The sequence below is a fragment of the Pezoporus flaviventris genome, unplaced genomic scaffold (assembly GCF_033815535.1).
Source record: "Pezoporus flaviventris isolate CSIRO_AGI_PZ_B2104156 unplaced genomic scaffold, CSIRO_AGI_Pfla_v1 ptg000006l, whole genome shotgun sequence".
Classification (NCBI taxonomy): domain Eukaryota; kingdom Metazoa; phylum Chordata; class Aves; order Psittaciformes; family Psittacidae; genus Pezoporus; species Pezoporus flaviventris.
In genome coordinates, this window is record NW_026892554.1 from 1,518,317 (window position 1) to 1,542,301 (window position 23,985).

Consider the following 23,985-nt stretch of genomic DNA (forward strand, 5'->3'; position numbering starts at 1 on the left):
CTCCGGGGAAGCTGCTGGGGGGAGGTTGACACCATCAGGGTGGGCAAAGTGACCAGGTCCCCTCAATCACTCCCACTGACCCACAGGGGTGAGCTGCCAAGGATCCCCACAATGATCACATTCCCAGAAATGGGATCTGTTTCCCAACTGGAAGACCCCAGTACCCCAAACCTCTGCAACCCCCACCCCATCTGCTGTTCCCACCCGGTTTGAGCTGGAGAAGGAAAGTGCTGAGATGAGGAATGAGCCCTGAGCCAAACACTTCTTCAAGTGGCTTTTGTGCACTCAAACACTTCATTTTGGGTGCTGATCCATTTGGGGTGCTTCATTTTGGACACACAACCACATTCTGGGGGTGCCGGCCTGCAGCACTGCAGCACCCATCAGGGACCAAGCCCAGGGTGCACGGCAGCATCCTTAAGGGGCTGAAGCTGGGGTACCACAGCCTTTGGGGGGCTGCTACTGCAGCGCTCTGGCGGGTGATCCTCCGATGTACTGCAGTGTCAAGGCTTGAAGCTGTGGCTCAGTGCAGCCTTTGGGGGGGGCTGACACCTGGGTCCACCCCAGCATTTGGAGGGGCTGAGCCCACCCCACGGGCATCCCCGCTACCCCCGGCAGCCGCGCAGCCTCGGGAGCTCCAGCACCGCCCTCTAGCGCGGACCGGACCCGGCGCCAGCGGCACGTTAAGGCTGCGGTTATCGTCCCTTCCTGCCCGAACAGCTCCAGGACGCGATGGGTTTGATAAAGACGCAGGTTTTCCCCTCCTCATCACTTATTTAGTCCTCGGGCTCCGGGACGTGCGGTGTAGCCCGGGCAATAGCAAAGATGATCCTGACCCGCTGTGAGGGTGCTGAGGCGCTGGCACAGGGTGCCCAGAGAAGCTGTGGCTGCCCCATCCCTGGCAGTGCTCAAGGCCAGGTTGGACACAGGGGCTTGGAGCAAGCTGCTCCAGTGGAAGGGGTCCCTGCCCTTGGCAAGGGTTGGAACTGGAGGAGCTTTAAGGTCCCTTCCAACACAAACCAGGCTGGGGTTCTGTGATGCTACGGAAAGCCAACCAAGCATCACCCAGGATGATGGATAAAGGTTGTGCTGTTTCAATGTGGTCCAAACGCTGCTGGGTTGAGTGTGGTGAGATGTCACTGCAGTCCCTGCATGGCAAAGCCACAAAACGCAGCCATGGAATAGGGCTGATGGGTGCGTTTCCAGCAGCCAGCATCCCCATCAGCTCTGCTGTGTTTTACACATGGAAGTCACTGACCCCAAGACTCAGTGCAATGGGATCTGCAGGGGTGCTCGGCCATCCTCACCCCTCTGTGCCTCGGTTTACCCAGGCAGCACATGGAAGCTGCTGCCTTCCAAGCACTGATTCCAGGCAGGCAGGCACAGGGCTCCTGCAGTTCTCTGGGCACATTGGTCAGGCAACGCTTTACCCTCCAAAATAAACATTTCTGATCACCATTGCTAACAACTACATTTCTTTTCTAAGTGCTTATATTGCTTTTGCGCCCAGGAGGGAGGAGTTTTCATCCTCCAGCCCCTTGGTGTGTTCATGGAGCAGATGCATCCGCTCCCTCCTGTCCTGGTGGTTTCAAGATGCTCTTTGACCCTCTCGTGGGGCCAGCAGCTCTCCCAGCCCACCCACACGTCCTGCACACGTTTTGTGTGGCTCCAGGCTGATTTTCCAGGGAATATCAGCAGGATCCTGTTGGAAACGTGGGGTTGGGGCTGGTGGGGAAGAGCCCGCTTGCACGGGGGCTCACACAGCGCCTCTCACTGCAGAAAGGTCTCTGTCACTTGGTGCCATGTTTGACTCTCGTTCTCCTTCCCTGCTGATTTTTGTCCCCTCCTGCCAAGGTTTCTGGTAGGAAAGCCTGTGATTGCTCAGACTGGGAGGCTTCAGTCGGCTTGGCCAAAGCATGGGTGCTTCAGTTCCTCTGCCCAAGCATGGGTGCTTCAGTTCCTCTGCCCAAGCATGGGTGCTTCAGTTCCTCTGCCCAAGCATGGGTGCTTCAGTTCCTCTGCCCAAGCATGGGTGCTTCAGTTCCTCTGCCCCTCATGTCCCCATTGCCAGTGCTGCTGAGGAGCACCCCAGCTGCAGCAGGAGTGTGCTGCCAGCTGTGAGCTGAAGGATCAATGAGCTCATTAGGCTGCAAGTGCTAATTAGGAAGCAGCCTTTGCTTAAAAGGGCTGGGGCTGGCTCACAGTAGGTGCTTCGGTGGGGCTGTGAGGAGCTGGGGTGTCCTGAGCTGCTTCTGCTGCAGGTCTCCATCCTGGACAGACCCCAAAGCCTTTCTGCCTGGCTTTGCACCCAGGGGAAGGGTCTTCCCAGGCTGGGCCCATGTGTCTGTATGAAGGGTGCTGTGCTGGAAGAGCTTCCCCTTGCCCAGCTGTGTATGGTGACCCCCTGTGTGCTTGTAGGGGACTCAGCCCCTCAGTGACACCATGTGCTGGGGGAGCTGACCCGAGTGACAGTGAGCGAACAGCCCCGTGCTCCTCTGCCTGGGGTAAGTAGTGGGGCTGCTCAAGCATGGGGAAGGGAGGATGCTGTCCTGCTTGGTCTGTGCCTGTTAGCAAGGCTCACCTGAATCCCCAGCAAAGCCTGGTGGACCTCCCTGCATCCAAACTGTGGGAATCTGGGGCCTCTCCGAGTGCTTTGTGCTGATAACCAGGTTGCCCTTGAGGAGGCTGTGTCCTGGTGAAAGGGTCCTGGTATGGGGATGTGAATCCTGAATCTGAAACAGCTTCACCCCCCCACCAAGTAATGCATTAAATTGGAATGAAGGGTAGTGCACAGCCTGCCTGCCATGCACAGCAGGCTCTTAGGAATGAAAATGGGCTTTTAACCTCAGTGCCATGCCATTCTTTGCAATGGGGTCAGGAAAAGGCTGACCCGAAGCACTGACCACTGCCACCTTCAAGTGTTGTTCCCCCAGCCCTGAGCTAGGAGGGCTTTGCAAGGGAGATAAAAGCACTTTGAGCATGAGAAGACCCTTCTGGCAGGTTCACTTTTGATGCTGATGAGTCCAGAGCACCCCCAAAACGCCAGAAATATCTCTTTTGGGGGGTGTTTCAGCCTTGCTTTATATTTCCCCTGCTCAGCCTTACAGTGAATGGGGGGGTCTGGCTGCAAAAACAACCTGGGTAAGCATGGGGCTGGATCAAAGGCATTCCCATTTGGTCCAGGCCCACTTAGCACTTGGAAAGGTGATGAAAAGGGGCTGTGTGCATGTGTGTGAAGTGAAAAATGCTAGTCAAGATCCCTCTCCTATAAATCCCTACAGCTGAACCGGGGCTGGGACCGGCTGCCAAGGGCTGCAGAGGAGAAACCCGGCCTCTGGGTTGATGTTTCCAACAGACCTGGGTGAGCACAACAGTGATTTAGAGCTCCCATAAATGGTTTTCAGGTGCAGGTACATAGCGTAGCACAGGCTATAGCACTGAGTGAAGGGAATGGCTCTGCTTCCATAGATGTATTAACAATGCATCACACTTAAGAGTAATAGAGGCTTGGCTTCATAAAGCAAGACATTTTACATGATAGGAGTATGGAAAGAAAGGTTCAAGTAGTAGTTTTACAGTTGTGATGTCCTGTAATGATGGTTATAGCAGGGTTTGGGACTGGGGAGATCCAGGCTGGGGCTGGATCTGGGATGCTCAGGTATCGGAGGTATGTGATGGATGAAGGCCATGCTGTTTCAGTCGGGTCCAGATGCTGCTGGGTTTATTGTGGTGAGATGTCAGTGCAGCTCCTGCATGGCAGCTGGTCCCTGAGCTCTCGCTGAGCTTGGAGCTGATGGGTGCCTTCTCCAGCAAGGACCCCACTGGTCCCAGTGGAAGGGGGATGCTGGGGGAAGGTCCCTGGCTTTAACCCTCCCTGGCTTGCTGTGCAGGGGCTGCAGGGTCAGGCTGGGGCTGGATGTTGCCTTGACTCTTTCCATCATGGGGATGGGACTGGGGTGAAGGCACAGGAACCACCTCTTGCTGTCTTTCTAATCCATCACTAACCCAGGAGGACCCCGGGTATCCCGCATAAGCAATAATCCCTAAAATCAGTCTGAGCTTGCACCCAGGTTCCCTAATTCCCTGTGGTCTCCCAGCAGTATCCATACAACTCGGATGGAATGGGGGGGGGGGGGGGAAAGCACCCTTAAAGGGCTTGCCAAGTCCCTGCTCATTCCTAGAGGAGACGTCTGGAGCTTTCATGACATCATTTAAAGCTTTCCCCCCTTCCTCAACCAATAAACAAGCCCATTTGCCATGGGGCTGGCTTCCCTCGCCCCGGCCACCTGCCCGGCTGGCTGCTGCTGCTGGAACATGTGTTTTCCCAGCAGTCTGGCCTGGAGGAAAACGTCTCTGGAATGACACATCCTTCCCGTTCCAGCCTGCAGACTCGCTGGGACTTTCTGCCCTAAAGTGCTAAATACAATGGGGCTGCTTTTGCTGGCGCGGGGGTAGGAGGGAGCAGGGATGCGCTGCAGTGCTGCCGAGGAGCAAGGAGAACCCCCCTTTAACATGGGTAGTGCTTGAGGGGCGATGGAAGTTGCCTTTGCTTCTTACAGGCTTAATTATAAAGGAAGAAAAGGGGGTACTTGCGAGCTGTCACGTTCAGGCAAGCTGGGTGGCTGAGCTGAGGGTCCCCCCCGGCGTGCGTCAGCCCATCCCAATGGAAAGGCTGGGTTTTCACAGCAAACTGCATGGAAATAATTAAAGCGCCACGTTTATGAGGTGATTTCGAGCTTTTTAAATTTGCAGCTACCAAAAGATGTCGACAGCTTGAAGAATGCAGTGTTTTTACCAAAAAAAAACAACTGAAATGGGAAAGTTGGGACATGCTGTAAGCAGCCAGTGGGGATTTGCATTGGCAGAAGTGGATGTGGGCGCTGATTCCTTGGGGTTTGAGGGCTCTGGAGGATGAGATTTGCTGTTAAATCATGAACAGCCCATTTTGATCTAAAGCCCCAAGGTGTTTTTCCTATCGGACACCAATGTCACCCCAGGTGGGATGAGCGGTGGGTGGCGCTTGGCTGTGCTTCCCCTTGGGTTTTGTCCCACCCCAATGGCATTCTGACATCGAAGGAGATGCCTTTATGCATAACACTTGACTCCATCACAAATATGGCATGGCAAGATCTATTTGTTCATTGAAAGAAAGGTCTTCAAACCCGCTTCCTGGCAGATTTGAAGGTGTTCATTTCTTGCAGCACTACCTTTGGTATCTTTCATGAATGAAATAGCTTTTCAGTTCCCATCACTAGGAAAACAGAAAGCAGACGGCCTGTTTCCTTGACTTTTATGTCATTCTGATGCATGGATTGCTTTAGGTTAGGGTTTTATCAGTGCTGAAGAGCTTTACATGTGCCTGCTCTGAGGCCAGGCTCCCCTGCAGCATCCCTGGGCTGGGTCAGGGGTGTCCCTGCTTTGGGACAGGCTTGCAGAGGGCCAGCCGCAGGAGGGTCCTGGCTGCATCCCTTCCAACCCAAGCCATCTATGATAAATTCCCAGGAAGGTGGGCAGCCCTGGGGTTAATCCCTGCTCTCGGTGGGTACCAGCTTGCTGCAGTCGCTGGCACGCTCCTGGTGCGTGCTAGCAGGGAGTTCTCTGTTCCTAATCTGCCCCAGGCCCTAGGCTGGTTTGGGCAGCGAAACATCTTTTTCCTGTTACAAGCCAGGGCAGGTTCTTGCTGATGCTGCATCGCTCCCCATAGCCAGCATTTCTGTGACACTGACTCATCCCATGGCTGAAAGAGTGGCTTAGCCAGTTCCAGGTTCTCCAGCTGGGGATGGTTCCCAGAGGGTGATCCCCAAAATCATAGAATCATGGAATGGTTTGGGTTGAAGGGACCTTAAAGCTCCTCCAGCTCCAACCCCTGCCACAGGCAGGGACCCCTTCCACTGGAGCAGCTTGCTCCAAGCCCCTGTGTCCAACCTGGCCTTGAGCACTGCCAGGGATGGGGCAGCCACAGCTTCTCTGGGCACCCTGTGCCAGCGCCTCAGCACCCTCACAGGGAAGAGCTTCTGCCTAAGAGCTCAGCTCAGTCTCCCCTCTGGCAGGTTAAAGCCATTCCCCTTGGCCTGTCCCTACATCCCTTGTCCCAAGCCCAGGTTTCCTGCAGCCCCTTCAGGCACTGGAGCTGCTCTCAGGGCTCCCCTTCAGGAGCCTTCTCTTGTCCAGGCTGAACTGTTCCTGATGTTTCTGGGATTTTTGCACAGATTTTGTAAAAGTGGAGGCCAAATCCTGGCTTTCCCAGGGAGGAAACCAGTTTGGGAGATTTGGGAGGGGAAAAAACAGAGGGAGTTTGAGTTTAGACCCGCATGGCTGGGTGAAATCTCTGCAGCCGCTCCAGCAAAGGGGTGACTCTTCCTCCTTCCCATTTCATGGCAAAAGCCATGGAGGAAGCCGAAATCCTGGCAATGCTGGGTTATGGTTTCCAGCAAGTGATGGAGTTAAACCTTCAGTGAATTCCCAGACAGAAGCAGGAGCGAGCAGCTCCGATGCTCCTGTGGTTTCAAAGTAATCTTGTCCTGGGACATATCTGGGATGGTTTTATGGACTGGAGGGAAGCAAAGAAACCACCTGCTTATTGAGGTAATGCATTCCTTGGCCTGGAATGCTGCGTGTGTGGATGTCCAAGATCCATGAGGCACCGGTTTCGGCGGTGAGGCTGGCTCAATGAGGACCAGTCTGTCGGCTGCCACTTTAAGTGCTTTCCCATGTCCCTATTTTCATCCCTCTCCGTTCCTTCAGTTGGATCCTTTGGAAGGTGTTTCCTGCTGTGCAGACAGTGCTGCACGGCCGGGCTATGGCCATCACCGCAGCCAGGGGAGGGTGGAAAGCAGGGTCAGGGTTGTCTATAAAGAACTGTCTTTGCAATGTCTCCAACCTTTTTCTCTTTCCTGGAAGAGCTACATGTGAGAACGTGCTGGCATTTGGCTCTGGAGCAAAGCCTCTGGTTTCATTAACAAAGAAAGCACCTTCTTCTGGCTGAGCTTCGCTTACAGATCCAGCCTTCGAGCTCTTCTTTGGCAGAAGAGGGGAGCTTGGCACTGCCTCTGGTGTCAAACCTAAACCAGTGCACACAGAGCTGATGCCGTGAGGAGGATGCGCTTCCTCTGCCTTGCTCTGCTGCCCTCATCACCCAACTGGGTGCAGCTCCGCATGGTGTGGCCAAGGTCGGTTTTCCATGGCCAAGGTCAGTGTGCATCTCCTCTGCTCTCCTTTTTGTTTAAGCTGATCGCTGTTAAACCTCGGTGTTTCCGATGAATGGACAGGGTTTGCATTGTACAAGAGGGCGTTTTGGGAAGTGGAGATTCAACGCCGTTCCCAGCTTCAGAGGTGATGGTTACTAAATGCAGCTGATCTTGTGCCTTCGCGCTTGCAACTCAGGGTGATAGAAAAGCTTTTGACCTTCTGGCAAACCAAAGGGTTACAAAGCCCCATGCAAGCAGATTCACAAAAGGAAAGCAAAGAGGAGACGCTTTAAAAGCCTAAAGGTCCATGTGTGAAGGTGTTTGCTCTGTAACACTAGTGGTGGGGAGGGAGGAGAGTGATTTACCCTTTGGGAGAGTACACGCTGGGGACATGAAGCACATTGGGATGCTCTAGCAAGAGGCAAAGCCCCCTCCATTTGCCCCATTGCAAGGCAGTCGCTGCCAACCACCCCTCACCCTTCATTGGGGGGATGCTGAAGTTAATGCAGATGATGGATCACAGGGCAGCAGGGATCTGCATGGGTCTGGTAGAGGCAATATCCCAGGCTGCCACCTTGGCACAGGGATGTGGCTGGCTCCCAGGCACTGGTGTCAGCCAGGCAGGGAGCCCTCAGCCAGTAATGGCCTTCCCAGAGCATGGGCAGTGAGAGCCTGGAATGCGTTAAATCCATCTCCAGCTTCTAAAAATGGCTCATCCTCCCTTTTTTTTTTAGAGGAGACCGTCTAGAAAATGCCAGGGCCGAGTGCTCTTGGAGGCAGGTGAATGGGAGCTGGAACCTGGTCTTGCTGCTCGATGGCCTGTCTGGTTTGGAAAGGCACTTGGGCTGCTCCGAGGAAGCGTTCCGCAGAAGCGTGAAGGTTTGTTACAGTGACCCAGCTGTGCTCTGGAGTGGACAATGTCCTTATTGTCTGCAGAAATGACCAAAAGCCTTCAATTCCTAACCTGCATCCAAAGGAGCATCAAGTCCCCATGAAAGCAAGGCGAGGGCTGGGGCCACCCTTTCAGTGCCGTGGTTTTGGTTTGGGGTTGGAAGCTGGGGTGAAGGAGAGAGGGGAGAAGCTGGTGGGATCATCATGAGCCTCAATAGATTTCAGATCGAGTTTGTATTTCCCTTTCTGAAGGTTCTGAATCCCCCCAGAGCTTGTGCTGGGAGAGGTGGGAGTGCTGCTTCCCTTTCAGAAGGAAACCCCACATCTTTGGTGTCAGTGTTGAAGCTCTCCTCCTTTTCCTTAACATTCCCCAAAGCACACCCCCACAAGCACCGAGCTCTGACAGAGCTGGCTGGGTGATGCTGTCCCCACACAGAGCCCATCAAATCAGTTTCATCTTCCCATCCTGCCCGAATTAACAGGGTTCCCCCCTTGGTATCGCCAGCAAAGGATGAAACTGTGCAGATGCAAATGATATCCCTTGTTTAATCCATGCAGGACCATAGGTGACCCAAGAGGATGCTGCATGGAAGATGTATGGTGCATGGGAGGTAGATGATGCGCAGGAGATGGAGGCAGCACCCTTCTCCCAGCTGTGCCTCCTCATTTCACACACAGGCAAGAAAGCAGGTCTGAAAAGCTCTTTTTCTCCCCCCTTTGCAGAAGATTCTGTGCCCAGAGTTACTTTTACCACCACATATTTTCCCCTCCAGGAGGTTCAGCAGGGTATGAATCTAACTCTCCTCTGGTGCAGTGATTTATGGGCTGCCAACTGCACGCAGCCAGTTTGGCATCTTCTCTGACAAATCAAGGTTTAAATGGCTTTACCATTTGTGTTTAGGGCTTAGCTCTGTGTGTCCCTCCAGTAGAATTAAACGGGGAAAGACACCCCCTCCATACTTGAGTTCATATTGCTCGGGGTTGCTCCAGACAGGGAGGGATTGCTATGTGCAGGCAAGTGGAGAAGGCAGAAACCTGCAGCTTGGAGTGGGAGATACCATAATAATCATAACGGATAACTCAGGATAGTTACACAAAACGGGTTGGTTTTCTGCTGTGGAAAAATTCCCAAGGGAAAGATTGTTTTCATCGGGGAAGTATTGACTTCCTTGTTCCTGGTTTGAGTGCTTGGGATGCAAGGGCTTTCCCAGGGCCTCTGCAGGGTGATGCATGGGGGATGCACAGTCATTCGGCTCCTTCCTTATAGGGGGAACCCCCCCTACTGTATGATTCTTGTTTGCTGTATATGTAGAAGAGATAGGAGCAGGTTCCAAGCTGTGGTACCTGGGAATTTGCCTACACATCGTATGCCCATGGGTCAGGAAAGGAATCCGGACCACAGTTACTCAGCACAAGCTTCACCCAAAGGGACTCATCCTAAGAGCTCATTATGCAGGCTGGGTGGATGGTTGCTCATTCACAGTGAGAAATAAACGGGGAAAGACTAAATAAATAGGGGGAAAAAATAACGCTGGCTAAGTAAACAATGGAATTCCTCGGCTGCAAACACTGCTTTTATGGTTAGTGGTCCTTAAATACCACGTTGGGAAAGCTGCTTGGATCGTGAAGTCACCCCCAGACACCTGGGGAGCTTTGGGTCCAGGGTCCTGAGTTTTTGGAGTCTCGAGTCATCTGTTGAGATGGGGCTGTTTATAGCTGGGCACTGATTGTGGAGGCAAGAAACAGCTCCCAGGGACCGGCTCAGATACTGGGTTTTGTGCTGCAAAAAGATGCTTTTCAGGGGCTTTTCCACCTCCCTCAGCTCCCGTGAGCCATGGTGCAGCTCTGGAAGCATTTGGCCTCAGCACAAGCTTGGTGGCATGGAAGAAGAGGAGAGAAGCACTTTGGCAAAGGCTAATAAATACGACTTACTCTAATTGAGTGCTGGGAGCTAAGGGCCAAAGTTCTTCCAAACACAACGGAGGTGCCAAGTCCCTGCTTTCCAGAGCTTAAATTGCCTTCCTCTTCCATAAGAAAGAAAGGGAAACCAATGGGGCTCTGCAGCACCACTTCACCAGAAGGGTTTCTCTTGGTTTAGTCTGTGTTTCATCCCCTGTTATTGTTTCTGGAGCTGGCAGGTGTTCACGGATGCCTCCTCCTTAGTTTGCTTGGAGAACCATGTGGATGGAGTCTGTACCTGTCTGGGATGGGGAGTGTAGGTGAAGGAACCCCGCAGCCAGCGTGGGATGCTGAGAGCAGGAGCCACAAACTGCATCAGCAAGGAGGCAGATGTCCAATGTCAATCCTATGGCATAACCCAAGATCCTCCTGCTCTCATCGGTGACACTGCTGTAGGTGCCTAGAGCCCTGGCTCAGCACCTTCTCTTCCTTACCCAGCCTCCAGTCTCCCTCTGCTCCTCTGGACCAGGCTGTACCCAGGGCCTGCAGGAGCAGGGTAAGGGGGGAACAGCTTTAACCTGCCTGGGGGGAGACTGAGCTGAGCTCTCAGGCAGAAGCTCTTCCCTGGGAGGGTGCTGAGGCGCTGGCACAGGGTGCCCAGAGAAGCTGTGGCTGCCCCATCCCTGGCAGTGCTCAAGGCCAGGTTGGACACAGGGCTTGGAGCAAGCTGCTCCAGTGGAAGGGGTCCCTGCCTGTGGCAAGGGTTGGAACTGGGTGAGCTTTAAGGTTGCTTCCAACCCAAGCCAGTCTGGGATTCTCTCATTCTATGACATTGCTCTTGTCCCCGGGGTAGTGTGAATGATGGGGAGAGCCCAGGGCTTAGGAATAACCCTGGAGCATCCTCATGTCGCTCCCTGCGGCCCTGCTCTGGCAGGGCTGGGGAGGCTCTCGCTGCCTCAGTCTCATGCTCTGTGGAGATGTGATGCTTCCTGGCTCCACACGAAGCTGCCGGGCTCTGGGCTCGCTGTTTACATCAGCTTTTGTTTTGGACAACCGAGTCTCCAGAGCCCTGAGCTCAGTGCGGCTGCTGATGGCCAGGCACGACCCCGCCACGTGCTCTGCTGGACCCTGCTCGGGGCTGCCTCCATCACCCACGAGTGACGATGGCCTTGCCAGAGCTGCCTGTGGGTCTAAGCCTGACCCCAGAGCCGGGTCTTGAGCAGCAGGGATGGGTAACCTCAGCATCCACCCTGCTCCCATCCATCCCCTGAACCTGGGGGGAGAAGCACGCCGGGAGCATCCCAGAACCAGCGTCACCCCGGGGCTCCCAGTTAAAGCCCCATCAGCCCTGCCTCCGTTTATATTGGTGGATTAGGGGTTTTGTTTTCATTCCTGGCCTCTGTTTACATTCCTTGTATCCTAGCTCTAACTCTTCCAAAGCTCCCCAAGCAATAGCATCCAATACATGACACCCTCCGAAAGGTCAGGCACAAGGAGGCTGGAAAAAATGACCACACGTGGGAAAACCTACAGTAAACTGCTGGGATGACTTCAAATATAGGGGAAGGAAGGTCAGGCAGCTGGTGAGAGGGTAGCACAAGCTCGTGTAGGGTTTGGAGGTGCTGGGGTGAGAGTCTGAGCTGGGTCTTGAGAGAGACCTTATAATAACCTTAGTATCTAAAGGGGCTACAAGAGACATGGAGATGGGCTTTGGGCAAAGGCCTGAAGGTATTGGGGCTGGATGAGCTTTAAGGTCCCTTCAACCCAAACCAGTCTGGGATTCTATGATTCGGATGCAGGGGTACAAGTAATGTCAGTTCTATCTCAGTGGTGCACAAAGGCTCGTCCGCTCCAGCTGCGCAGCTCGGGGTCATCCGCACACAAGCTGTTAGGGGCACGGTCAGTGCAGCCTTCTCCTTCTCCAGATTTTATAAGAAGCCCATCCAAGGCTGTTAATTCAGGGAAGACACGAGATCTTCCCTTTGGGAATGGCTTGTGTAATTCCATGACCGGTTCTGCAGCCAGCTGAGCTCGCTGCCTGGGTTGAAGCCCTCCCTGCCTGCTTTCCCCTTGCTTTGTGCTGGCATTTGAGGAAAATGCCGATGGTTGGGGAGGTAAAAACCCTGCCCAGGGCTCAGGTGAAGGGTTTTGCTCCTGCTTGAAGGGATGGGGTGGTTTAATCCTGGTTGGAGCGTGGATGCGATCTCCAACGTGCACAAGCCTTAGTTTGCACCTCGATGCTTTCCTTGGAAACTGTCAGGTTTGCAGAGAAAACAGGAGGGTTTCTTGGTCCCAACCTCTTGACATTGGAGCCATGAGCAGGGACTTTTCAGGCTTTTGGGGGATCGGAAGCTGCCATTCCCCACGGAAAGCTGCTGCTTTGCTTTATTTTCAGGATAAAACCATCTTGTTTCTCACTTTCTCCACCGATTTATTCCTGGCTCACAAACGGCCCTGAGGGCTCGGTGCCGTCCTCATGGGGTTGGTTTCACACGGTGGGATGAGCAGGTAGCTGGTGGGGATGGATCCTGCAAGCACCTGCAGCACCCAGCATCCTGGCTCCGAGCATCCCCTATTCCGACCTCCCCCAGGTTTTCCACCACAAGGAAAACCATCCCAAGGGCTTGCTGAGAGCCAGGCAGAGCTCGCAGCGAATCTTTTCCTAGTGCCTTTCCAAGGCCCTGCACGGGGACCGGCTGTTTGTTTGCAGCCACTCCGGTCTCTATTGGAGATGGTTGGTGTGTGTCATCCCCGTGAGGAGGCAGCACTGCTGCCCGGTCCTCATCCATCAGGATGCTCAGGGGTGAAACTGCGCCGCTTGCTGCTGCATCCGTCGCTCTCAGCAGCTGGGAGAGAGGGGGGAACAACCCAGATGAAGCAGGAACCCCTCTTCAGCTGCCTGAGCTGGTGTTTCACCTCGTGGCAGCACACGGGGATCTCGCTGCTGCAGGCGGAGGTTCTTTGGGAAGCGCTGCCTGGGTTGGCTGGAACAGCGCTGCGATGGGAGCAGGATCCAAGAATGAAGTGGGAAGGCAGCTCTTAGTGCGCATCCAGCTTCTCAGCATTACCATCATATGATGAATACAGGAACATGAGCTTGCATAGGCTTGTCAGCCATCAAAGAGCACTGCTGCTGGCTGCCATGGGATGTCCCCATCCCAGCTTTTGCAAGGGGTTGAAATACTATTATTTCCATGGGTTTTGGTTTTGCATCCATCGCTTCCACCAACAGCTGTTTACGTTTTGGAAGTCTTACATCAGCATTGGCACAGCACAACCCTGCTCCTTTGAGCTCTTTGGCATTTCTTGTGCATGAAAAGAGGCTTGGTCACATTTAGACGTGCAAGGGCGAGCACAGGTACCTTGGCAGAGGGTGATGCAGCCGCATCAGTGGCTTAACCAGAGTTTAAACCAGTTCTGCAGACCCCATTTCCTTGCTCTCCCAAATGGATCCGGTTCGGACTAATGCTAAGCCCCCAGGGGTTTGCAAGCTGCTTGCAGGCACCCAGCAACAAAGAAGCCGAAGGGGTCTGATGGCCATCACTCGTGAACCCAGCACAGCTCTTGGGGGGTTCTTCTTCTGCTTTCTGCACAGGAACTGGGGCTGGTGCCCGGGAACCTTTTCAGGCCAGTCCTTTCTTCCCTGGAAATCTGACTTTCCGCTGGTTTCCAGATGGGGAAGTTTGAGGGAGCCTTGGTTTTCCATGGAGCTTTTTAACTGCTGGAATGTCGTGCTTGAGACCAGCCCTGTTCTGTCTGGGGAGGCAAAGAGGACACGAGGTGCAGGAGCCTTGCCCTGGTCCCATCTTTCCTCCAAATCCCTTCAAATCAGCTGGTTCCAGCAGCCACTTCCGAACAACCCCTCTGAAAGCCGAAGCAAGATGCAAAGTGCAGGACTGTGTAGGCCTTCTGTGATTGTCTTTATCCCACAAAGACCAGCTTGCCTTCCCTCTGCACGGAAGAGTTTCATTCCCAGCAAGGGATTTCCCCTTGCATGCCCTGTCTGCGGCCCCGGGCTGGGAGCAGGAGGAGCAACTTCTGCTCAATCCACATCTCAGGAATCCCTCCCTGTGGGGTCTCTGGTTTAAATCTCATCCGAGCTTCCTGCCCCAGCTTCTTAATATTTCCTTTTATTCCCTAAAAAAAACCCTTTTCAACTTGCACCATCCCGGAAACGCATGGTGTTCCTTCCAGCTGCCGCTCTCCCCTGAAGTTCTGCTCCTTGCCCCAGAGCTCCATAGGGGAAAACCAGCTGGGAATTGTAGTTAGGAACCGAGTGCATCTGTCGAGCAGCGCTGTGCTGGTGGACCACTGTGCAAACAAGCTACAGAGCATCCGCATCCCTGCGCCGCTTTGCATCCCTGCGCTGCTTTGATCCCCTCTTCCAGACACGTCCCCTCCCACCCGCAGACCCCAAATGTGTTTTTCCAGGAGGGAAGAGGGGAGAATGAAAAGAAATTGGATCTTCCAGACACTCTGTGTCATCCAAGAGCATCTCAAGAGGAGCTGATCCCCCTCCTGCAGACCCCAAACTGTCCGACAGGCACTCAGAGGACAGAAACATTGGTGCTTGGATCCATCCCGAAACGTCTTTGTTCTTGGCTGGGTGGGAAGGGGGGGGGCCAGTCCCCATCAGTGACCTTTGCTTGCTCTTTTGCTTCCAGGGGAGGAGAGCTGGCACCATGGTGGTGAATGAGGCAGGCAGAGCACGCTGGTTTTGCCTTCCTGTTGGCTGGGAGGTTGGTCTCACCTGCACGTGGAGATGCTCCCATCCACGAACAGGACTTTGTGCTGGATGGTGGGTAGGGAAGGACCTCCTGGCTCACATCTACTGCATGAAAATTAACCACAGACTGGGTTTAGCTTCTGTGCCTGGAAAAAGCAGCAGCAGCAAGGGGCTGGATGGTCCCTGCTGGAGCCAGCCTGGCTGGGATGTGTGGATGGTCTGTGGGTGCTCAGGGCTGTGTCCCAACCCCAAAGCCATGCTGGGAGCTGGGCTCCTGCTAGAGCTGCCTCCCAGGCATCTCTTCCAAAGGGTATCCCCAGCCTGAGGACGAAGAGGATGGAGGGAGAATGTCCCACCCTGGGAATGCTGATGTACTTTGTGTGTTTTCATAGATAGGTTTGGGTTAGAAGGGACCTTAAAGCTCCTCCAGCTCCAACCCCTGCCACGGGCAGGGACCCCTTCCACTGGAGCAGCTTGCTCCAAGCTCCTGTGTCCAACCTGGCCTTGAGCACTGCCAGGGATGGGGCAGCCACAGCTTCTCTGGGCACCCTGTGCCAGCGCCTCAGCACCCTCCCAGGGAAGAGCTTCTGCCTAATTCCTGCTCCTTTGCTGTTTGCCTCCCAGCGGGGCTCTCCTGGGTGCTTGTGCGAGCAAAGACATTCTCGTGTCTGGGTAGGTGCTGAGGAAAGGAGATGTTGTGACCAGTTCCCCCAGCACTGCAGTGCCTTGTGGCATCACAGCAGCCTCCTTGGTGCCGTGGGTACTGGCACCCTCTCTTCTCCACCCCACCCGCGGCACCTGTATGGGGGTGGCACCAAAGCAGAAGTGGTACCCAAGCAGAGGTGGCATCAAGCAGATGTAGCACCCCACAGCCATCAGTGATCCCCTGCAGACCTTCCATGACCAAGTCCTCATTGGGGTGCAGGGTTCCAGGGCACCCCAGAGGGGTGCTGCAGGAAGAAGACTGGGGTGATACCATGGGCCTGAAGTTCCCAGCTGGCCCAGCCCTGCTGGGGAGCCGATCCCTAAAGGGTGCTGTGTCCATGCAAAGCCTGTCCCCTCTCCCGTCCTCTCCTGCTGTACCTCCTACAAGTTTCGCTCGTCCCTCCCACTCCCTCCCAATGCTCGCCTTCTGTCAGGGAGCCGGGAAAGGCTGGGATAAGGAAAGGGCTCTGTGAGTGAGGCTACCAGTCTGGCTGGCTGCCTCCCGCGGATGCTCGGGGCCGGGGAGCAGGGCAGCCGGCGTTCCCATGGACCTCCCCAGCGGGATGCTCCTCGCCTGCTCCCTCTGCCTCCTGCCTGGTAAGTGCCTGCTCCCCTTCCTGCGCCCACCCCGATTGCCAGGGCAAGGGGAAAGAACCGGGAATAACTTCTGCTTGTTTGGGAAAGCTGCTGGAGGAAGCCCAGGGTTAATAACGCTGTTGGAAAACTCTTGCAGGGGGATGGAAAGGGATGGAGACCTTTGGACTCTCCGGGAATGAGCAGGCTGCTCCGCATCCTCCCAGCCCCCTCCTCGGCTGGGCTGCACTTACAGCAGGATTAGTCCCTGTTTTTCTTAAGCATCAGATGGTGGGTGAATAAAATGCCCCCCTAAATCCAGACCCTTTTACCTAGACTTAACTTTCGTGCCCCACAAGTTGTTTGTCCGGTGGCACAAGAGAGGGGCTGTGCAAAAGACGATTGTTTGGGGTTAAATAAGTTAAAGAGGAGCTTTCAGGCAAGCGTTTGGTTTCAGGAGGCTGCAGCTTCCCCCCATACGTGCGGGACGAGCCCTGCCAGGGGCTGGGATGGGAACGGAGCGGGGTTTAATGCTGCTTCTTGGCCCCTCGCCGGCGCTTTTGGGCTCTGTCCCTGCAGAAAGAGCCTGCCCAGCAGCGGTCATTGCCGCTGTAATTCCATCTGGCACCCTCCTGCACGCAGCCGGGGCTCCGAGCAGCCAGGCTGGGGCTGCTCAGTGCTGGAAAGCAGGGGGAAAAAAGGAGCTTTTCCCCATTGCCAGGAGCGCTGCCACCGGCTCCGAGCATCCCCATGGAAAAGCGCGCCGGGGCGGTTTCTTTCCCTTTTCTCCCCCCCTTTCTAATTGCGCTGCTGCTGCATCCTTTAAAGCAAGCCGCAGCCGAGCCGACTTCCTTTGCTTAATAGGGACCATGTGTGCGCCCTGCATGCAGGCATCGGGCGCGGGGCTGCCTGCGTGGAGGGCCCAAAGGGGGGACCCCATTAGGGAGATGCTGCTCCGAGATGTGTGATGGGTACTGGGGGGAGTTGGGGGATGCGGCAAATTGGCAGCTCAGTCTTGGGCTGGGCAGAAATGCTCCACATGAGCGTTTCTGCCCATGGGTTTTGCTGTATCTGGTTCTATCCACTGGGATTTCTCTCCATGGGGGTTTCTATCCATGGATGTTTCAGCCCGTGGTGTTCCTGCTCATTTGTAGAGCAGCCAGCAATGGCAGTGCTGGCAAAAAGGGTTCATGCTTCCACTGCTCCGTGGTGGTCTCCGGACTAGGCTATATTGTGGCTATGGGTTGATGTGTTTTGATGAGGACTAACGCTGGTGTTCTGTTACCTGGAGTAAAAGGAAGCTTGTGCAGTGTGTGATAGCCTGCCACGGGCTGAGCTGAGGGTACCAGGTTGGGATGTGCATCCTTGGGGATGGTCCGTTTGCCTGTGCTGTTGCAGACCTTCGGGTGCTTCACCCAAGGTGCCCCTAAACTTTGGGTCAGGTCAGTTCCTCTTCCTCAAGGCTTGGGTGCAGGCAGGATGCAGTTCTAGGCTGAAAGTAGGGGAGCCCAGCTGAGGGATGCTGGGCCATGGGTTGTTGAATGAAACACCTTCAGTGGCAGTGACTGGCCCCGTTGATCCCTGACACTGCAGCTTCCAGAAGGATCCAGGGAGGATGAGCTGAGATGGAATCACAGAATGGTTCGGGTTGGAAGAGGCCTTAAAGCTCATTGAATTCCTGAGAGGAAGGGACACCTTCCACTAGACCAGGTTGCTCCAAGCCCCATCCAGCCTGGCCTGGAAGCTGCTCTCAGGTCTCCCCTTCAGGAGCCTTCTCTTCTCCAGGCTGACCCAGCCCAGCTCTCTCAGCCTGGCTCCAGAGCAGAGCTGCTCCAGCCCTCGCAGCATCCCCATGGCCTCCTCTGGACTTGTGGTAACTTCCCTTGTGTCAAACCATGCATGTGTTTTCCCTCACTGGTCCAGTTTTCCAGGGGAGGAAGTTGGCTCCATCCCTCTCTAAAGGGTCTCCAATTGATAAAACCATCGTGCTGGCTCCATAGGGCACATTTGGGATTGTCCAGGTGGGTTCCCAAGTGATCCAGGCTTTGATGGTGGCTTTCATTTGGGTACAGCCACAACCACAACAGTGGGGCTGAGTGGAACCCCACCTATCTGCTGTCCATCCGCTGGCCAGGGAAGGTCTCATAACCAAGCCCCTGAGGTACATGGGGCCCTGAGAAGCCACCCCCCCCATTCCTTCCACAACCTATCACTTTCCTGGGGTCTCCCTGGGAAAAGGGGCAGTCAGAGACCTGCCCCTATTTATTCCTGATGCCATTGGTGTTATCACTAAGGAATGTGCTGCAAGTGAATAAGCAACCCGTTCCTTAGGGCTGCAAAACGTGGCCATCAACCAGCTCCTCCCCAGCTTCTGGGGGCCAGAAAGCTGGAGTTATGGCAGCACAAGGTACTGGTGTAGCTGATGCCCTGGGGCTGTTTGTCAGAGATCCTGTGGGTAACCAGGAATGTTACGACCCAGGAGCCGGCCATGACTGATCCTCTGTTCATCCTCAGTATTCCCTGGCTCTCCATCCACAGCTGCAGCAGCCACCAAACCCTGGGTTGTTTCCTAATAGCTGATGACAAACGCTGGCTTTGAGATAGGGACCTGGAGGGGAATCTGGTGCTTTCAGCATCTCGTTCAGCTTCAGAGGGATTAAAGCTAGAGGGAAACACGGACGCATTGCCCTCCTTGCTCCTTCTCGGGGCTTGATGGTGTTTGCCCAAATACCCTATATAAAGCTTAAAGATTTCCTAGATAAGCAAAATATTTCCATCTTCAGAAAAGAAAAGGTCATGTGCATGGTTGTAGAGGAGGATCTGATACCACCAGAGCCCATGTGGCGGTGGGGATGGGGTCAGCCCAGCATTGGGTGGCCAGCAGCATCCCCAGTGATGCTGAGGATGCAGGGATCACAGTGGCGATGCTGGGGTCCAGGGACCTGCTGCACCATTGCAGAGGTCACCTCTTCTCTACGTGCTTGAGCAAAGAGGGTGGAATCAGGAGCAAGAACAGCGAAGAGAGTTTCCAAGTGCCAGACTGAGGTGCTTGACCCTGAGATGCTCCAGGTCTTGGCAAATCACACAATCCCAGGCCGGTTTGGCTTGTAGGGACCTTAAAGCTCCTCCAGCTCCAACCCCTGTCACGGGCAGGGACCCCTTCCACTGGAGCAGCTTGCTCCAAGCCCCTGTGTCCAACCTGGCCTTGAACACTGCCAGGGATGGGGCAGCCACAGCTTCTCTGGGCACCCTGTGCCAGCGCCTCAGCACCCTCACAGGGAAGAGCTTCTGCCTTATCTCCAGTCTGAACTTCCCCTGATTTTGAATCCATTACCCCTTGTGCTGTCATTCCAGTCCCTGATGAAAATTCCCTCTCCAGCATCCTTGTAGGCCCCTTCAAATACTGGAAGCTAATTCAGCAGAGGAGCCCATGCAGATCCACATAGAGGTTCCTACAGGCCGGATGCAGCAGCAGCCTTTGAGATGCTTCTCCCCACCATGCCACTGCCTCTCTCCAGAAACCCTATGAACGTGGTGGAGGCCAGTGAACAGGCTGGGTTTGCACAATGCAGTCAAACACATTGACAGCTTTCCTTGCACTCAAAACACAGCGAAGGAAACGCTTTGCAGCAGCCCCATTGCCTGGCTCACATCTTCTTAAATCATAAAGCTTTGCAGCTAAAGCCCCAACCGTCTCATGGCAGCAGAATACAGGCTTGGGGCATCACAGCAAGCACCACCAGGATGTTTTACAGCACCTTCCTAGAGTCCCTTTGCAGAGGTGAATCCCATTGCCTGCCCAAAGGGTACAGGCAGAGGTATGGGCAGGAGAATGATGCTGGGGCTCTGAGAGCATCCCCATCCTGGTGGTTTCCCTTACGGTGAGGACTTATTTTTACCCTTCCTGGCAGGAAAGGTGCCGTTTATTCCAGTATTGTTCCCTCAATGTGTTTTGCTCTTTTCTCCTTAGTATTTGACCCGACAAGAATCAAAAGCTTGGACTCCACAGAAGCTCTGGTTTGGAAGGGAGGTCTTGGAGGCTTCCTGCCTTTGGCAGCCTCGCAAGCAAAACATGTGGCTTCTGGTCACTTCTTTCTGACAGTGATGTCACTCCTGACAAGAAGATGAGGCTCGGCTCTTTGGGCTGCTCAACCTCTCAAAAAGCTCCCATTAGCTGAAACCCATTTAAATACCCTCTGATTATTTATTTCCTTTCCCTTTCTGCCTCCAATGCGCCCGCATCTGGCAGCTTCCGGAACCCTCCCTTCTGTATCCAGTGCCTGGAAGCTTTCTCCCAGTCCATTTTGCTTTTCCAGCCCCACCACCTCTCCTGGTCCCTGCTACCTGCTGCATCCCTACGCAGGATGCTGCAGCACGACGAGTGGCACAAGCTGCTTGCAGCCCTTCTCCCTGCTCCCCCTGCCTCAGACACATTTGCACTTTAGGAAGCATTCCTGCTATTTATCTGGGGAGTTGTGTTGCTCTTCATGACCAGACTGGCTGCACAATGCAAGGATGGGGGTCCCCAGCTTGTCCCAGTGCTCCCACTCCCCCAAAACCTCTGCTTGGGGCTCTGCAGTGCAAAAACCTCTGCTGAATGCAACAAGAATCAGACCCAAACCCATCACATCCTCTTTGACACTTGCTCTGCAACCCAAGTGGTGATGCCTCTGCATTACCTGGAATTGGACCTTGCTTGATATATAAAGATACTGATATATAAAGATATTGATATATAAAGATATTGGTATTTAAAGATAAAGATATTGGTATATAAAGATATTGATATATAAAGATATTAATATTTAAAGATAAAGATATTAATATTTAAAGATAAAGATATTGGTATATAAAGATATTAATATATAAAGATAAAGATATTGGTATATAAAGATACTGATATATAAAGATATTGATATATAAAGATATTGGTATATAAAGATATTGATATATAAAGATATTGATATACAAAGATATTGATATATAAAGATATGGGATACATAAACCCCAAAGACCCCCCTCTTCCAGGCAGGTCTAGGATGCCACCCCATGCTCCCAGCATCCCTATGACCTTCCCACCCCTCCCTTTACCCATCACTCCTCTCAATGGCCGGTCCTGGCCTCTGCATCTCCAGTGGGAAACAGTTAACTCCAGGAGGTTTGGGTTTGGTTTGTGATGTTAAATCAGGTCAGTGTACCACAGAATGTGCTGGCTCCCATCCCCGCCTCCTTCCCCTCCCTGCTTTCTAGAGTTTCTCTTTGTAGGATCCTTACCTCAGCGATCCTTGGCCACACTCCGCACTTCTCTGCTCACGGAGCCAGGGCTGCAGATCCGGACTGCAAAAGTCGGGTTTATCCTGAGCATTCCTGCCTATCAAAACAATTCCCATCGCGAATTCCTCTGCCTGGGAAGCGCCATTCCCAGCCTCTCCTGTTGACAGCCCCTTTAAACACCAAACGTGATCCTTCTGCTGCTTTTAAAGCTGTCCTTCAGGAGGATGCTAAGCTGCTTCATTGGCATGAACCACCCAGCAGCTACTCTCTGCCCAAAGGTGTATGAACATCCAGGATACCCTGGCTATCAGCATCCATCCCCGCAGCTCCATCTCCCACATGGTCCTCCTGGGCCACGTCCCTCTGTGCTTCAGCAAAGCCAGGGAGGAAATAACACTGCGAAGATAAAACCCCAACATCTCCTTATAGAGGCTGTGAAGTCTTTGCACCCATGGAGGGTTCGGGTATGCTGCTGGCCTGAGCAAAGCGTGTGTGTCTGTGGATAAAGGTGTGCACTGGGTATCATGGGCTGATACCTGTGGGATGCTGACCATGGGATATCATAGAATGCCAGCCTGGTTTGGGTTGGAAGGGACCTTAAAGCTCCTCCAGCTCCAACCCCTGCCACGGGCAGGGACCCCTTCCACTGGAGCAGCTTGCTCCAAGCCCCTGTGTCCAACCTGGCCTTGAGCACTGCCAGGGATGGGGCAGCCACAGCTTCTCTGGGCTGCAGCATTTTGCATCCACCAGGAATAGAGGCAATGCAGAGCTGGAGCTCCCTGGCACAGATACTGCTTTTCCCCCTGCCCAGGGGTGCCCTCTGCCCCCACCAGTTTCTCCATGGGAGCTGTGGCCATGATTTGGGCAGCTCCTGCACCCATGGGTAGGCAAAGGGGCATCTCCAGCAGCCCCAAAGCACTCTGGCCCTGAGTCCAGCTCCTGGCAGAGGGAGGAGATTCCAGAGCAATCCCCCAGGATTTGCTCCCTGGCAAGCAAGTTGCTGTCAGAGGGGAGGAGGGTGCTCTCCTCCCCTCCCCTCCCCTCCCCATGCCTGTCCTGGAATCCCTAGCTTCACCTGATTCACTTTCACAGCAGCCTGGAAGGAAAACCCCATCTTCCTTTATCATGGTTTATCACCCTTCATCAAGATGGGGTGAAACCAGAGACACCCTTTTGCCCTGGTAGCGTGCAGGCTTGAAGGGGTTGCCTCCAGGGCTTGCACAGCTGACGTCCCTAAAGCCTATAATTGAACCTGCTTAAAGCTGCAGCTTTGGGATGGCTGCTCCTTGGGTGCTCAGTGCTGGAGGGAGGAGTGCTGGGTGCCTGCAGGTGAGGCTCTTGCAGCTTCCCCTCCATCACGGCTATGGCATAGAGCTGCTGTGCTGGGGTAAACCCACCCCTGCTCCACATAGGGTGCTCCTGGGGCTCATTGTACGATCTGGGGGATGGCTGGAGTTGGAGGCACCTCTGGAGGTCACCCATCCCAAGCCCTGCTCAAGCGGGCTGGCCAGGGCTGTGTCTTGTGGGGGTTTGGATATCCCCATGGATGGACGCTGCCAGCCTCTTGGGTCAGTCTCTGACCGCAGTGACAAGGGGTTTTCTCTTCCCATCGCAGCACTTTGACTGACAGGATCCTCCTTTCCTCTCGCCAGGGTTCACTGACACCTTCAACATCGACACCAAGAGACCCAGAATCATAGCTGGCTCCAAGGAAGCGTATTTTGGCTACACGGTGCAGCAGCACGACATTGGAGGGAAGAAATGGTAAGTGAGCTCTGCGCCTGGCTCTGGAGAGGGGGGAGCTAAAGCAACCTATCCAGAAGGTTGGAATTCTCCTTCTGCTCCATCTAACCACCAGTTTGGGGTAGGCAGTGCTGCTGCTTGGAGGGAAGCTGAGGTTTGCTCTTGGTGATGCTGGTGCCAAAACAGGAGGTTTCTATGGGGGATAACAGCGTGGTCTGTACCTGATGTGTGTGTGGATGAAAGATGCTGTGCTGTGGCAGGTGCTGTGCACGGGGCTTTGCTCCAGGCAGGTCCACGGCTCCCAGGGCCCCTTGGCCTCCAATGCTTGCTGGGTTTTGGGTCGAGGCCATCCCCTTTAATACAGTTTCCACCGAGGTGCCGTGGTCTGCAGAAGCGCTCAGCCCTGCCCGCATCCATCAGGAGCACGGGATGGGACTTGGATGGGCTTTGCTCAGGTTTTGGGTTTCAGGGCAGGTTTTGCTCCTCGCCAGGGCTGGGGGATCCTGCACAGATGTTGGCAGGGACCCTCGGTGCTCTGCAGGAGCACATCTGGATGCTGCAGGGATGAGGGCAGCTCAAAACCCCATCAGATTCCCTGCAGCTCAATGACGGTGGAGCCCAAGGATCTGCCCTATGGGTGGGTGACAGCAAACATGGGATTAGTGCAGATGGATACCCCTGAAACTCAGACCTCAGAGCTGCGTTGATCTTTGCTGGAGGGGGCCCAGGGCTGTGTCCTCAAGCTGAGCTGTTTCACTGCAAAGAGGAGCAGGGAGGTTTGCTTTAACCTTGGTCTCCCAAGCTTCCATCAGCATGGCCTGCCCGCTGCTTCCCTAAGGGAGGGTTGGGGCCAGGAGCCCAGGCACGCTGTGGTGAGCCTTTCCACTGGCTCCGAGCCCCACTTCCCACAAGGATTGTGTGCTTTCCCCACATGGTCCCGTGCGTGCTGTTAATGGGGTGATGCTGATGCTGTGGGCGCTGTCTGAG

General features: G+C 54.4%; 1 protein-coding gene across 2 annotated transcripts in view; it reads left to right on the forward strand.

The window, feature by feature from the left end:
• The first annotated feature begins 15,828 nt into the window (after positions 1-15,828).
• The window catches only part of ITGA11 (integrin subunit alpha 11), a 44,022-nt gene continuing 35,865 nt past the window's right edge, over positions 15,829-23,985 (forward strand). For both annotated transcript variants that reach the window (XM_061446555.1, XM_061446556.1), the window contains exons 1-2: positions 15,829-16,005; positions 22,908-23,019. In XM_061446555.1, the coding sequence (XP_061302539.1) occupies positions 15,954-16,005; positions 22,908-23,019 (164 nt within the window). In that variant the 5' untranslated portion in view covers positions 15,829-15,953. The remainder of the gene's footprint in view (positions 16,006-22,907; positions 23,020-23,985) is intronic.